This window comes from Botrytis deweyae (assembly GCF_014898535.1).
Source record: "Botrytis deweyae strain B1 chromosome Unknown BDEW_006, whole genome shotgun sequence".
NCBI lineage: Eukaryota > Fungi > Ascomycota > Leotiomycetes > Helotiales > Sclerotiniaceae > Botrytis > Botrytis deweyae.
Genome location: NW_024066213.1, coordinates 533,884 through 550,317, shown reverse-complemented (window position 1 = coordinate 550,317; position 16,434 = coordinate 533,884). Strand labels below are relative to the sequence as shown.

General features: G+C 40.6%; 5 protein-coding genes across 5 annotated transcripts; 3 read left to right on the top strand and 2 right to left on the bottom strand.

Moving 5' to 3' along the window:
• Positions 1–637: 637 nt before the first annotated feature.
• Positions 638–2,399, top strand: EAE98_003375 (uncharacterized protein; the record flags this gene model as incomplete). The annotated part of the gene is made up of 3 exons (XM_038950995.1): positions 638–1,043; positions 1,101–2,124; positions 2,210–2,399. 3 exons carry the CDS (start codon positions 638–640, stop codon positions 2,397–2,399), a joined length of 1,620 nt encoding a protein of 539 aa, XP_038812459.1.
• Positions 2,400–3,698: 1,299 nt separating this feature from the next.
• EAE98_003374 (uncharacterized protein) lies at positions 3,699–5,047 on the top strand (the record flags this gene model as incomplete). The annotated part of the gene is made up of 2 exons (XM_038950994.1): positions 3,699–4,655; positions 4,721–5,047. 2 exons carry the CDS (start codon positions 3,699–3,701, stop codon positions 5,045–5,047), a joined length of 1,284 nt encoding a protein of 427 aa, XP_038812458.1.
• A 710-nt stretch (positions 5,048–5,757) lies between these two features.
• Positions 5,758–7,524, bottom strand: EAE98_003373 (uncharacterized protein; the record flags this gene model as incomplete). Its single annotated transcript, XM_038950993.1, has 1 exon — positions 5,758–7,524. One exon carries the CDS (start codon positions 7,522–7,524, stop codon positions 5,758–5,760), a length of 1,767 nt encoding a protein of 588 aa, XP_038812457.1.
• An 896-nt stretch (positions 7,525–8,420) lies between these two features.
• Positions 8,421–9,584, top strand: EAE98_003372 (uncharacterized protein; the record flags this gene model as incomplete). Its single annotated transcript, XM_038950992.1, has 3 exons — positions 8,421–9,196; positions 9,267–9,385; positions 9,487–9,584. 3 exons carry the CDS (start codon positions 8,421–8,423, stop codon positions 9,582–9,584), a joined length of 993 nt encoding a protein of 330 aa, XP_038812456.1.
• Positions 9,585–12,997: 3,413 nt separating this feature from the next.
• On the bottom strand, positions 12,998–16,290 carry EAE98_003371 (uncharacterized protein). The gene is made up of 2 exons (XM_038950991.1): positions 14,205–16,290; positions 12,998–14,142 (listed from the first exon to the last, which is right to left on the bottom strand). Exons 1-2 carry the CDS (start codon positions 15,393–15,395, stop codon positions 13,990–13,992), a joined length of 1,344 nt encoding a protein of 447 aa, XP_038812455.1. The 5' UTR covers positions 15,396–16,290; the 3' UTR covers positions 12,998–13,989.
• Between the last annotated feature and the right edge of the window lie 144 nt (positions 16,291–16,434).

The window sequence follows — 16,434 nt, the reverse complement described above, 5'->3', positions numbered from 1 at the left end:
AAGGGGAAATCTTTGATTCGAGAGATGGGATTGTAGTATCTTATTTGAGGACGAGAGAGGAAAACCTAAGAGTTGTTGCGTGCACGTTGAATGCGAGAATGGTTGGTAGTGAAGAAAGGGTATCGAAGTTCCTTGTGTTCAAGCCTTAAGCACCTCGCTATCTGGAAAACACAAGGAATTGAAAAGCGAATAGCAAATAACAATATGAAAAGCAAATAACAATATGAAAAGCAAAAGACTTGAACCTCAGTTTGGGACCGTGGCATTCCTAGCTTTAGGAACTTGGGACACTGTATCGTTGTCCTCGATACAGCAGCATGTCTCCTTCATTTTGTTGAAGTACACCAGTAGTACTCGAGTAAATGGTCATTACGTAAGAACTATATTCAACGCGGCGGAAGTACCGGAATGTCCCGATGCCGATAGTTCCCGCCAAGACGATTTTTATGGCGGGTGAAACTTTTGGAGTCCATAATTTTTTGACTTGCTATGATACCCACCCTCCGTGCCCACTACTGACTCTTAGCAATTCTTAACTGCAATTGACTTAAGTACGGGCATCCCCAAGATTTCAATTGAGTGAAATTGAACAAATTTGCAATTTTGTAAGATTTTGTAGTTTTTTTGAACAGTCACAATGCTTCGGACATCCACACTTCGAGCTCCGTTGCCTCGGGCAATAGCTCGTACATTCACCACCTCCACCTGCCCCGCGAATGCCGTCAACATCACGAGCAAATCTGCCACTCGGGTCCTCAATTGTTCTCCTTCATCATATAAGCTGAAGAGCTTGCAATCTTCGTTTCCTCGTCTGCAAAGAAATTTCCACGCAACTGCATACAATATGTCACAAACAAGAACCGAATCCGATGCCTTTGGAAACGTCGAGGTCCCCTCGGACAAATATTGGGGAGCGCAGACTGAGCGTTCGTTGGAGAACTTCAAGATAAACCAGCCTCAAGATCGCATGCCTCCTCCAATTATCAAGGCTTTTGGTATTTTGAAGGGCGCAGCTGCAACTGTCAACATGCAATTTGGTCTAGGTACGCCTACATGAAAGGAGAGGCACGTTAGGACATGAGCTGACGAAATTTCGACAGACCCAAAGCTCGGAAAGGCTATTCAAGAAGCTGCCAAGGAAGTGGCAGATCTTAAGTTGCTCGACCATTTCCCTCTTGTCGTCTGGCAAACCGGCTCTGGAACCCAGTCAAATATGAATGCTAATGAGGTTATCTCGAACCGGGCTATTGAAATTTTGGGCGGAACCATGGGAAGCAAGAAACCAGTTCATCCTAACGATCACGTTAACATGTCAGCTTCCTCAAACGATACCTTCCCTACTGTTATGCACATTGCTGCAGTCCTCGAAATCGAGAATGAGCTCCTCCCTGCAACTAAGTCATTACGAGATGCTCTCCAAGCTAAAGTTGATGAATTTGAGGCAAAGAATATTATTAAGATTGGACGAACCCATTTGCAAGATGCAACTCCTCTTACCCTCGCCCAGGAGTTTTCTGGATATGTCGCACAACTTGACTATGGTATCGAGCGTGTCGAATCATCCTTGCCCCACCTTAGACTCTTAGCGCAAGGAGGAACTGCTGTAGGTACTGGTATCAACACTTTCAAGGGATTCGCAGAAGCTATCGCAGAAGAGGTTACTAAGATGACCGGAACACAATTCACCACTGCACCTAACAAATTCGAAGCTCTTGCAGCTCACGATGCAATTGTTCAAGCTTCTGGGTCTCTCACCACCCTCGCCTCATCCCTCTTCAAGATTGCCCAAGATATCCGATATCTTGGATCCGGTCCTCGATGTGGCCTCGGCGAGCTTGCTCTTCCAGAAAACGAGCCTGGAAGTTCGATCATGCCGGGTAAAGTCAACCCAACCCAATGCGAGGCCATTACTATGGTTTGCGCCCAGGTCATTGGAAACGGTACTGCTACAACCATTGGTGGTATGAACGGCCAGTTTGAATTGAACGTTTTCAAGCCATTGGTCATTAGAAATTTGTTGCACAGCATTAGAATCTTGAGTGACGGAATGAGAAGCTTTGAGAAGAACTTAGTGGTTGGACTACAAGCCAATGAGGAGAAGATTCAAAGTATCTTGAAAGAATCGTGCGTATACCGATTTCACTTATCATTCCCATCTTCCTGTTCCTTCGAGCCTGAAAATAACAAGTATTGACAAAACTTTCAATAGTCTCATGTTAGTCACCTGCCTGAACCCAAAGATTGGTTACGATATGGCTAGCAAAGTGGCCAAGAATGCCCACAAGAAAGGATTGACCTTGAAGGAATCAGCCATGGAGTTGAAGGCTTTGAGTGAAGAGGATTTCGATAAGTTGGTTAGACCGGAGTTGATGGTTGGACCCGAGGATTACAAGAAATAAGTAACAAAAAGAGAAAATAATGGCAAGGACAGTGATGAAGAATGCATTGATACCATACATGAGCGATATTGATGGTTAGCGTCATTGTTATTTGTATGTAGCGATGTACTCATAAATGGGCTGGAGCGGATTGAGCAATTTGCAGCACTAGCATTGCCGTGCGTATATATATATAAATGTAGATAAATATACACATAGGTTTGCTTGAGGAAGTTGTAAAATAGGAGAAAGACGATGACTAAATTAAATATGATTATATCCCCTTACCGACAACAACCTCCCAAGACATGAATTTGCAGGTCGATTTATACAAGCTTGTCAACTGATATACCGCATGTAGGCAGTATTATCAATTAACAATAAGTAGTAGGTGGCACTGCATTTATTTAGGTAACTTCTCTCCTTTTTCCTTCACTTCCATGATCTATCCCTACAAGTCCGTACCAAACACATAATTGCCCCGCCAGATTTTCGGATAAATTCGCCCTGTTTATTAGTTTGTGGACTCGGGAGTTTTGGAAGGAGGTGTGCCTTACTAAGCATGCATGGTCCGCCTCGAGTCCGCTTCACAGCACAGCTTCCATCCTTATCCAAATCCAAGCTGTGATAGCTCGGCAGTCTTTCCACAGTCTCCATTCTCGAGCTATTGTTTCAATCCTTTTTTATGTTTCGCACCAAACTGATTGCATTCGAGTTTTGAAATGGAATCCACTTCTTCAGAGAATTCTCTACAAAGTTGCCACCGTATATCTCTACCTAGGCTCGCTAGGTACTCGAGTACAGAGCGGTCAAAGTATGATGTTCATGATGAAGCTACTAATTATGATGGATGGGTGATTGACCAGGAAAATGACAACCAATAACATTCATCTAAATAGCAGCAAGCTTACCTGCAAACAGTTGTTGCCATAAGGATCGCAGCTTCCAAGCCATAGATCTTGTGATTATTTACAGGTTTACACCTTCTGTAATCCTTCCTCATCCGTTTTCGGTCATAAACTCCACCAAAACATCGACTTCACGTGCATATACGCATAGAAAGGGGCTCCCGGTCTAGATGAAGCAATAATAGAAACCGCGCGGTATGAGTGATAATAGGTATGGTTTAGACCCTGATCTTCTCACGGTGGGTCTTCATAGAGAATTAAGGGTATTTGCGGTTTTCACAATACTAGGTAGGTGAATCTGCTAGTTCAATCGCAAAATTATGGTCCCAGAGGGATTCCTTTTAATACAAATATTCCTTCATGTCCTTCTATCACAAATAATTTTGGTTAACAACCAATTATCTACAACATCATGGATCTTCAAGCCATGAATCCCAACTTAACTCAACCCGATCGAAGAGTGCTCGAGTTGCTACTAAAAGATGTGCAAAAAAGTAACAAAGCCAATCCCTCGGACGCTTCTGCAGGTCAAGAAAGCCAATCTCAAATCGACGAGCAAATTTCGATTTTAGAAGCACTCAACGATGAGAGCAACGAAAAATTCCAGCCTACAGTATTTACGAGTTGGGATCAAGAAGATCTTGAACGCCTCCCCCGTCCTTTATACCAATACATACTTGAGCCATACATACAATGGGCGAAAGGAGTCGTACGCCGACCAACAGATGTTGTCTTCCTCACACATATCATCCTTTACCTTGCCACGTCGGTCCCGAGCGCTATAATTTTGTACAACAGATTCTCATTGATACATGGATTCTGCCATTGGATCATGCAGGCACTTTACTGCGGACCTTTCACCCTTATGCTTCACAACCATATTCATAACAACGGAGTTTTAGTAAAGAAATACGCATGGCTCGACCAAACGTTTCCATACCTCCTTGAACCCCTCATGGGTCACACATTACATTCTTATTACTACCACCATATCAAGTGTCATCATGTTGAGGGCAATGGACCAGATGATCTTTCTTCGACTCTGCGATATCAACGGGATGATATAATTGATTTTCTGAAGTACTGGGGTCGCTTTATGTTCTTTATCTGGCTTGAGCTCCCGTTATACTTCTTCCGGACTAACAAAATGAGATTAGCATGCGAGGTGCTGTTCTGGGAAGTTGGCTCATATGTGGGCATGTATGTGATGGCTAGATTGAACTTCTGGCCAACCCTCTTTGTATTGTTAATACCATTCATGCAAATGCGAATTGGATTAATGGTAGGGAACTGGGGACAGCATGCATTGGTTGATGAAATTGATCCCGATTCGGATTATAGATCTTCCATTGTTCTGATCGATGTGGCGGTAAGAGACCATTTCTTCATTTCATGGCACTGTTTAGATTCATAACTAATTTCTTGTTTTTTTAGAGCAACCGAAACTGCTTCAACGACGGTTGGCATACGGCCCATCATCTCAATCCACTTCGACATTGGCGCGATCAACCACTCAGTTACCTGAAAGGGAAACAAAAGTACGATTCTGGCAAAGCTCTCGTCTTCCAAAATATCGATTACATTATGATGTTCATCAAACTGATGCAGAAGGATTATGAACATCTTGCTGGATGTCTCGTTCCAACAGGCGAAAATATTGGAAAGAGCAAAGAGGAGCTGGCAGCTATGCTGAGGACGAAGACCCGCAAGTTTACGGAGGAGGATATTCAAAAGAAATTCAGAAGTAAAAAGGCTTCCTAGAGTTTCCCTTGGGGAAATAGGTCTACTATCCAAGAACACTATAGGTCACATGGTGTTTGTCTGTGCCTGTGACCAAGCCGGCAACTCCTGGAAGATTCGTTGTCTCTTGAAGTCCACGGCCACGGTCAGTCGCAGGAGGAATGGCATGGAAGAGTCGCAACAGCCGTTCTTGATCCGCTATATTTTCAGGGCATTCTGGTGCTTTCATATACGTACAGTACAGATCAAGCACAAACGATGTATGAAGCTACAGCATCATGATGAAACAGACTTACATATATTGCCAAAGTTGGCCATTCCGATACAACATCTAGCACTAGCGTGGAGTGTCTCATACATCCTGAACATACCTCAAGTACATATATGTGGGTTATATGGAATATATCCTAACATCGGAGGAGGGTGAATTGTAGATTGGCTAGCATGGTATAATAATATAATGTTGAATTCATTTTAGTTTCTAACACTCCTTTTCTTGGTTAGATGGGTTAGCAAATACACATTGACTCCAGTGCTTCAATAAAAAGGTTTGACGGTCCAGTTTGATACTGGAAATAAATCAGGAGGTCCGTTTCCGATCGAGAGCCTTAAGACGGATGGCTTAACGGGTTGTCTGCATGAACAATGTACCTAATTCTTCTTATATTACACAAAATCATATTCATCCATCTACCCCTCAAATCTCAACTCAAAGTCTCTTCTCGCTACTTTCACGGGTAAGAATCCATATTATCGAACCCGCCCGTGTTGACAACTAATATCTTAGTCGTCGTGTCTCCTTTCAAAGCAGGCGCTTGATCCCACAATCTCGTCAGTCCATCCCTTCTACTTCCCGGATTGATATATGTCTCCCAGTAGTCCTGCTCGAGTTCCACCGTACGCGCATATGCAATGGTTTGGGAAAATGTCGACATCCACACCCCGAGGAAAAGTGCTGCCTCAACCAACACAGCATAGTCAATAATAGCTATGATGTCGAATTCCATTCCTTCTAATAGCAAAGATGGGTCGGAGAGAGATGATGCCAAATTCCACTTATCATAAACCCGATACCCTAGTGCCGAAAGCGGCTCACGAAACGTTGAGATGGCTGCCTCATCCCCACAGCTTATATATATGGTCTTAATACCCTCGGCAGCCCCTTGGGCAGTAGATGCAAGCTCGATTTCCTGTTTGAAAAAATTCATTTGATCTTCTCGTGAACCAAAACTTTGGGGCCAATCGCTTTCACCCCGGAAGTGAACTCCAATATATCCATCACGTAACTCGGGACTATATCGCAGCCTCGATCCGAGATCGAGTAACTTCCGATTGTATTTTAGGGTGCGGAAGAGCTCTTTTTGAAGGGTTTGTTCTGAGTCATATGTGTAATTATATGCATATATCGTATCGCCAAAGCCAACCGCGACTGGATACTCGGCTGAAATGGATGAGAGAGAAAGAGATTCTAAATGCTCGTTCACTGTAGCTTTGAACGTGCCGATGTGGTGACTGGCTTCTCCGAATTCTCTCTTCTTTATTTGTATGATTCTATCCTCGTCTATTCCAGAAACATCCCCACATTGTCGTATTTCTAGCTCTGGGCAAGTGGAACCCATTTCCTGGAGAAGATACTCAATATCCCAATATACTTCCGGACATAGAGCATTATCGGTGGCATCGCCGTGCTCAACGAAGTTCTCGGAGTTGCGATGCGTTTGCACTGTGGGAAGGATGATTCCGGAACCGAGGTCTACTGCCAAACGAAGACAGGTTTGTACACGATTACGGGCATTGTTTAGACCACCGCAGATGGACGTAGAGTTGGTACCACACCAGGAGTGACACTGGAGGTAGAGCCCAGGTTGAAATGTGGTAGTTTCGCAGAGAGAACGGAGAGCGAGGAGCTTGTGTTCGCCGTTCACTTCTTCGACTTCTTTATTGTTCGTATTCTCATGATTGATGTCTTCCTCCTCGATCATTTCAACATCCGTATCATCATCTCCATTCCGATTTTTCTCCACACTTTCGTCTTCTTCGTTCTTTTTTCTTTCTTGCTCCTCTTTTGCTTTCCTCTCCTGCTCTTTCTGTTCCTCTTGGATCCTTTTGTCTTCCGCTTCCTTCTCCTCTCTTAATCTTTGCTTCTCCTTCTTCTCTTTCAACACTTTTTCCTCATGCGGACTGGCATCACCGGGCGCACTCTTCCCCCTCCCCATTCCAATTTCTTCTAGTCTTCCTAATTTACTCTTCTCTGATTCTTTATTTCCTGCTCCGCCGCTTCCACCACCCCCGCGCCAAGCTACTCTTTTGATACCCCCTTCATCCTCACCACCAATCATTGACATTGGGAACTTCGAACTTCCTCTGTCCTTCCTTTCCCCACCATTAATTCCTTTGCCATCATTCAAATGTACTTTCCCCGAAATCGAATTTCCATAACACACCACCCAAACAAACAACAAAAATGCAATAATGAAATTGTGATATCTAGTCACCATGATTGCAGGGTCGAAAATGGCGATAGATCAAGTAAGATTTCAGGGAATCAGATTTTAGATTCCTGATGAACAGGAAAATAATTACAGCATATTCTTCTACATCATAAAATATGCTGGCAATTTCCACAAATTCGGCACGAAAGCTACACAATACCTGCTCTCGGAAACAAAGTCATTGTGAATTGAAATCGACAAATGCGTCGAGCACAAGTATACTCGTTGAGAGAAAACAAAATTTTGAATGGATGCAAATACAACTGTATGATGCATTGCGAAAACTTTCAGCTTTTTGCGGGAAGGTGGTAGCTCATACGTGCAGCACAAGTTCTGTTTTCGGAAAACATCACTGAGTTGTGGAATCGACGAAAACGATGAAAGTTGCGAAAGGTTCCAATTCAAACACGAAGAATAAAACAAAATGCGAAAGAATATATTTATTACCAAACTGATGTTTGGAAAACATACTGCGAAACTTTGAAAAGTCTCGTTTGGTATATGTGGAAAAGAAAGGAAAAATGGGTGAAGAGATTTGTCATCTGGAAAATGACGGTCTTTCCTGTTTGAGACGATGTCCATGTGTGATGTTTTTGAAATTTTGATGCGCATCAAAGAAGGAGAAAGAGAGAGTCATTACAATAGTTCCTTATTACTAACAACAGTAAGGAGTTCAAATCTATGTATATCATTATCATTATCATATTTACTGAAGGCCTCGCATGAAATTGTCTCAGATACACATATTTCCGAATTTGGAGAAAAAGTAAACTCTGAATGCGGCATGGCGTATTTCAAGCACATCATCCCTAGAATAGGGGAAATAAATTTTAATTTATACAGTCACGCATCTCAGTAGCTGCTTGTATTTCTTATCTCCATTTACATAATTCGGGACAGCTATGTTGGGTAACTACAACATCAGCACGGCCAAAGAAAACTTCCTCAAGGCCAAACCTCGAAAACTACTATTTCCAGTCATCTATCTCACGATTTTCATTTTGTTTGTACGAACTGCAATCGAGCACTCGAGAAATGATGGAAATCCATGGAATGTCAGCTTTGGGACCGATAACTCAACTCATGTAGCTCACAATGATCTCACATCAACACTCTCATCAGAAGATCTCGGAGCAAAGCCCCAGCCCCCTACAGCAAATATAACAACCAGCAACAAAGTAGCCGTAATTATCGAAACCCGACGGTCCGGCAACATCATTCCTCTCATTCTCCATTTCAGCGCCGTGCTAGGACCAACCTGGCCCCTCATCATCTACACATCCGCGGAGAACTTCGGATCCTTCTCCACCTCTGCCGCGCTCCTCCGACACCAGCACTCGGGCCGCATCATCGTGCGCTCTCTTGCGGCCGGAACCTGGTTCTACAACTGGGATTCCGTTTCTGCGTTTCTGACGACGCGCTGGTTGTGGGAGGATCTGGCGCCGGCCGAACACATCTTGCTGTTTCAGTCGGATAGCATGTTGTGTGCGAATGCGGCGAGGAGTGTGGATGATTTTATGGAATATGATTTGATTGGTGCGCCTATTGAATCGAAGTTTGGGCAGGGATATAATGGGGGCTTGAGTATGAGGAGTAGGAAGACTATCTTGAGGGTGTTGGATGAGTGGAAGTATAGTGATAATCCGCATCCGGCGGAGGATCAGTGGTTTTATGCTAGGTGAGTTTTGATGGTTTTGGACTGGAGAGTGATAATGTAGATTGTGCTAATAAATGTGTGATGGTCTTAGGTTCAAAGATTTACAAGATCGAGAGATTGAGGAGGGTGTTGAGGATGGAATTAATCTGCCGAGTATGGAGATTGCAAGAACATTTGCAGTGGAGACAATTGATCATCCTCATCCTCTAGGTGCCGATCCCCCTTTTCTTCTTTCGCTTTTTATTTTCTCTATTTCTTCTTCTCTTTTGGATATAAGAACAAGTATTGGAACTAATACTCGAGCCAAACAGGTCTCCATCAACCTACAAGATACATTCAGCAACACATGATGAGCTTGGATGAATGGTGTCCGGAATATAAATTGGCTACTACAGATCGGATATCTTGAATTGATTTGGTGGAAGGGAGCCTACAACTGTGCTATTAAATGGGACGGAATGAAATGGATGAGATATACTTTTGATTTCTTGAGTGTGCATGAAAATGAAGAATTGTATTGTGTAGGATAGATGGATATAAATTGGAAGTTCTCTTTGAGGGTGGGAAATTTTTGACAAATCCGAATTTTAGCATCCTACAAGATTCAGCTGATAGCGAAGAATGAGATTGATAAGTAAAGCTTTTTCTACAAACAACTATTTTCTTCTATTATCAGATATGCTCACTAGTCGACCCCGAGGCGACCATATCTGGAGCATAGCGAGTTACAGTTGACAGATGGACGAACAAAGTTCATTATGTTCCTTTTCCAACCTCTCATGTAAGTTTTTAGATGGCCGGCCTACTCATTGCTACGGCACTCAATGTCCACTGGAACATGACTCCGATCTCGGGATCAAGTACTCTCTTCATAACACTGGCATTGGCTGCTACTATACATAAGCTAGATATATGCGACGCGTCTATTTTGCAACCGTCCCTCTTCGAAGCAATGGCAAAAAGCCCTGAGTATCTAGAAGGACTCCAAAAACTAGACCATGTCATCAGTGTGGTTCTGCCTTTAGCTCATCCATCATCTCAAACAAGATAGGTTCTGTGGTCCCGATTTACGCAGCCTACGATGCCACCGAAGCTGGCCCTCTTCCTCTGGTCTTGGAAGATCAGGAATATCATGAATATATGACTTTCAGCCCGCTTTTTGGGGCGCAGTTTCGACACGGTACGGACGATCTGTATGAGCTTGTCTTTGTCAGAGATGATGCTCTGTGTACCTCTCAGAAGGTATTTTCATATACCCGTATTTGATTCAGTGGCTGACTAAAGATTTGATGTCCAAACATCCTACTAAGGAAGACATGGTGAGTAAATTGAATCTTCTGTATTCAACTTCTTCACAAAAGCATCAGTAAGAACTCGCTAATGATGTACCCTTCTTCTAGTGGAAATACCGTGGCCGTACAGACGACATCATCGTATTATCAAACGGTATAAATATTAATTCCCTATTAATGAAAAGAATCCTCATGTCACATCCCAAAGTCGTAGCAGCTCTTTTCACAGGAACAGAAAGGGTAAAAGCTGCCTGGCTAATAGAGGTTATTCATCCGCCACAGAATGAAGAAGAGACTACTTCCTTGATAGAAGAACTCTAGCCTACTGTCGAGAAAGCAAATGATGTCACTTATCGTACGAAGGCAAAGTTTCCAAAGATCATATCTCTCTTTCTTTTTCTTGTTCTTTAATTCCATTAATCTTGGAATCTTATTAATATTCATCTTATCTCTCATCTCTTAACCGATATCCCTACTACGTGCACGGCCCTACTATGTGCACGCTCTTATTATTTATATAAAATATTATATTAAATTGAATTAAAAATTGAAAAAGCTATAATTTGATTTGAAATTTAAAACTAGGATAATTTCAGTATATTAATATAATATTTTGAAATAAAAAATTTGAAATTTCAAATTTTTTTAATAATAATAATAATAAATAAGATATTAAATTTTTATATAAGAAATTATTTATTTATTAATATGTTTTGTAATGTAATTAAAAATATAAGTATTATTCAAGGAAATTATAATATTTTATATATTATAATATAAAGCAATTAAAAAATAGACTTTTTTATTGAAATTCTGAAATTATATTAATATTCAATTCTAATATATTTTAAAAAGAATATTTATAAGAGTTAATCATTAATAAAATAATAAGTTTATGATATTTAATTACACTTTTGAGTTATATAATAATAATGATTTTTAAAATAATTATAAATATATTAAAATCTATAGTTTATTGATATTATATTTAAATAAAGGTTTATAAATAAATATAAAAAATTTGATTTAATATAATATTAATTACAATCTAAGCTTTTATTGATTATTAATAAAAATGTAATTTCGAAAATCTTTAATCATATATAATTCATTTAATTATTAAAAAAAAAGAATTGTATTGATTGATTTTTGATTTAATAAAACAATTATATATTTAGATTTTCAGGATTTATTAATATTAAAATAATTTCTATTTAGAATATTCTATTTTAAAAATTGATTTAATAATATTTTGAATTCTAAAAAACTTCTTTTTTAAATTGTTCTATATTGTAATAATAGTTTTATAATTAAAGTTTCATTATATATTATAAATTTAGAAATAAATTAATTTTCAAATTTAAAATTTAAAAATAAAGATTTCTTTAAATAATCTCTTTGATTTATTGATATTTTATATATTTTAATATTCAATGTAATTTATTTCAAAAAGATTATAATATTTAAATCTTTAATATTAATTATAAAACTTAAATTCATTTTAAGATTTATTTTTAAGTTTTTTAAAAATAATAAAAATAATTAGGAAATCTAATAAGTTATATTAAATGCAATTCTTATTACTTTTTGATTTTTTTGATTCTTTTATAATAATGTTAATATCAAAAATCTATTAACATATTTATAATTCTATAAATAGATCTGATTCTATTTTTTATTAAACAATTATATATCAAAATTATATATTCTTTTTATTTAATCATTCAATCAATTTGTATTTTAATAATTTGAAAATTCGAAAAATTCAAATGAATACTATCATTTAATTCTCAATTTAAATTTTATTTCATTTAATGATTTTCGAATTTTAAATTGATTTTTATTTTGAAATACAAAAACGTGCATATAGTAGGGGCGTGCACATAGCAGGGATATCGGTTATCTTTTCCCTCGTCATATCTTCCCTTCTCAATTACTTTCTCTTCTCAATATATATACCTTAAAATAAACCACCTCTCTATCATCTACATCTTAAATCAGATTATACATATTAATGTACCTAGTAGATAAACAGATAAACAGATAGACAGATAAATAAATAGATAATATATAATCTCCAACCATTCAATGACCTATATTCAAAATAAACCTTATAGAAGAAAGGATCTAAAATCTAAAATCTACAATCTAGGAACGGGGATAGGGGAGAGATAGAGGAGAGATAGTACCCCGCTTCCTTTCTAAAATTGCAATATACGATGGTACCTACCTACACATCGAAAGGAAGAAATCTCTACAGCCAGCCAGCCAGCCAGCCAGCCCATTTGTCATGGAGTATAAATAAAGTCTAAAGAACAAATCGAAGGAAGAAGAAAAGCTGGAAGAAAGAATTGAATCAACCAATCAACCTAGGTAGGTACCTAGGTATTCATCTATTACCGATAAGTACCTATTCAAAGATTCTCAAACAATAAGCTGGCACTATTTCAACCATGCAATCTCACATGGAGAAACTCGCTATCCGCAATCCAATTCACAGTTTAGTTTAATTTGGTTTGGTTTGATGTGATGTGATGTGATGTGATGTGATATAATATGATGATAGGTATAATATGATAGATTCTCAGGCCCCAAAACTAAAATGATCAAAATCTGATATCGCTAGCTAGCTTACTCCACTCCACGAAGTCGTTCTTCACCCAACCACCCAACCACCCTTCCGCTAACATCATAGATCAACCCAAACCGCAACATGGACGCGCAAGCAAGAGTGCAAGACACACCACACCCATCAGCTATCCGCCACATCGTATACTCATCGCCCAACAGGACAAGGAGATATAAAGAAGAGAGAAGAGTCAACCAGGGAAGAAAAGAGGCTTTTCGCTCTCCATCCCCCAAATCGAATATAGAAGATAAACATACAAGCAAAACGCATTCAAAGGTATTTACCGAATCGATTCCCACGCCAAAGCTCCACCCCGGTTCCATTTCGCATTTCGCTTCCCAATGCGATCCCATTGGAGCCAGGTACCCATTCATTTCCATCCCGCCCAGATCGAGATGTCGTACAGAAAAATCGACAAATCCGCAACTCCGAAACAAATCCATTCTGATAAGATACTATATTCCACACCCAGGCCCAGATTCTGGCATTTTTTTGTAGAAGAAGAAAAAAAAACAGAAAAACATTTGTCAAAATGCTCAAGGTTTCATGAACATGCTCAAAGAGAATCACATAACAACGCCACCAACCTCATCTTCAACTTTCTTAGAGTTCTGTGTTGTCCTATTCGAAAGGAGATGTCCGCCCAGCCATACAGTGTAAGTTATATCCCACATCACCCTCATCCCTACCCATCCCATCCAACCCCATATCCTCCAGATAGATTCCGAACGCCCATATCCTTTAGTGTCAAGGCGCCGAATGAATACCCATCCGCCCAAGGCTTGCACATCGGTTTGCGTTTATAGTGTGTGCTTGCCATCTCGTTGAAATTTGCAATTCAACAAAAGAAAAGAAGAGAAATCGACAAGTCATGAGAATAGATTGTCACGTTCTTATGACAATTCCTTCTTTACCATCTCCGGGCTCTCGTCATTGGTAGAATCACTTAAGATTTCAGATTTATCGACAGGCGATTGAGAGCCTCCATTGGCATTCGCGGCTCCATTTGCAGCCTTTGTTCCGCAGCCTTTGACGAGTATGTGTCTCTGGGTTGGGGTTAGTCTGTGATTTAAGGATAAACATATTGAAAAAGAGAAGGAATACAAACCTTTAATGCATCTTTTCTCGAGAAACTCTTTTCGCAATGACCGCATGGGAATGGCTTCACAGATAAATGAATACGCTTATGACGTTTCAAATCGTGGTTGCGGTTGAAAGATTGCGGACACTGATCGCATTTAAATGGACGGTCATTTTGAGGCATCTGTTGAGGATGATGACTGCCATACATTGGTCCTGGCATTTGCTGAGGATATCCCATATTGCCCATTCCGCCGAGGAGTGCCATTTGACTACCAGGTTGGTGGACATTCGACATAATAGGTGCGGCTAAGGTGGGGAGATTGTAATGTGGATATGAAGGACGAGAAGGATAACCTTGGTGAGGTGCGCCCATGGAAGAATGCGAGTGATGAGTTTGGATGGGAGAAATGCGGTTAGAAGGGGCGGAGGAGGTATTGGGAGATTGTTGTGTAGGTGATTGTTGGGCATAGGCGGGGAAATTTGATTGTTGAGGAGTGGATGAAGGGGGGTAGTAATTTGGAGTTGGAGGTGCTCGTCCGCCATAGTTATCGGGAGCTGGCACGTTGCCCTGTTGGGGTGCTTGAGAGGAGGATTGATGAAGGTTCATGAGATTGTGACTGGTCATATGTTGCTGCTGGGAATTTTGTGGTGCAAGAGTGGGGAGATTTTGTTGTTGGCCACCTGAACCAGACATTGGGACTCCGGTAGAGAATGGGGGAAGGCTCTCAAAGGTAGGTGGTGGCAGTCCTTCTGATGAAGTGGGAGAATGAGGGATTCGTGACCCTGGATAGCTACTCATGGAGGGCGAATATAGTGGTCTACTCATATAACTTTGTTGTTGTTGTTGCTGAGCATAAGGCGCACTCATCGGTGGCGCAGAACTAAATGTGAAGTTGTTTCCGGACTGGGTATTTGGCCAGAAAGCCGAAGGTTGATAGGGAGGTACGCCGGCGGTCGAACTACCCGAGCTACCACTGTTAACGCTGGACGCAAGAGGACTTAAGCCGTCATGCGAAACGCCGGCGGGAGGCGTTAATATATTGTTGGCGACAGCAGGAACAGGCTGGGAAGAACTGTTTGTAGTTCCGTGAATATAGTTGTTGGATTGTTGTTGATATTTGTGATGGTGCATTCCAAGGGGTTCTGGAGGGGGAAGCTGGAAGTTGGGAAGATTGGATGCGGCGGGCCGGCGAGCTGTAAAGCTGGCGGTCTCCATGATAATCGTGGTAGATTATGGGAAAGTCCACGATGAAGGATTTAAAGTGATGACGGCTCCTTACTTTTGCTCTGGATCACCAATTTCACGTTGTCGCGTGTGAAAAGTATTTGGTTCGGACGGGTAGATGCACAACCGAGGCGAGGGAACGAGGGAACAAGTAGTGAAAAATGGGGAGTGGGGATAATTCCTTCTTTGGTAACTTGTTTTTCTTTGCTTGTGATTGTGGATGTGATCGGTGATTGTGATAGATAGAGCAAGAGAAGAAGAATCGGATAAAAGGAAGAGAGCAAAGATTATTTTGAGTCCAAGTCGTATCTTGATCTTTTTGTATATCTTCGGAAACCCTTTGATTTTTGAATATATAGATAGATATAATATAGACGGATCGGAGCCAAAAAGACGGTGGGATATTGGAGATCAAGAGAATCAGACAAATCTCGTAGGTTCGTTAGGGATTTTGGTAGTGTATTTACTGGAATGGAGAATGTGGAGTTGTCGATCACCTGGATGGCGGCCGGGGAGGCGTCTGCTTGATTTATGTAGGTTATTGGGTCTGGGAAATGGTCTGTGCTGATGGAGTAGTGTGGTGTGGTGTGTGGACTTTCGTAGGGTAGTGAAGTGTGGGTTGCAGATGCGTTTGGCTGGATCTTTCTTGGTCAGAGCTGGAGGGGTGAAGCAGTCCTTTTAATGGCTGTATGGTTGTATGGCTGTGTGGTTGTCTAATGGTTGTCTAATGCTGGATCGGTTTGATGTGATTTGATTTGGTTTTGCTGGGCGGCCTCGTGGTAAAGGGAATACCGCTTAGGGACGGGGGGATGGTTTGGATCAAGTGAATAGATAAATAGATAATCAATAAATCAATCAAAGTCGTTGGTAAATGGGAAATAGATGATGGATTGGAGACATGTAGATGTATATAAATAAATAAACAAATAAATAAACAATGTAACCAGAAATATAAATAAACTGCGTTGTATGGTATTGCGTATAGACCAATATAATATATCAAATAAAGATACCTAATACCATCCACGAG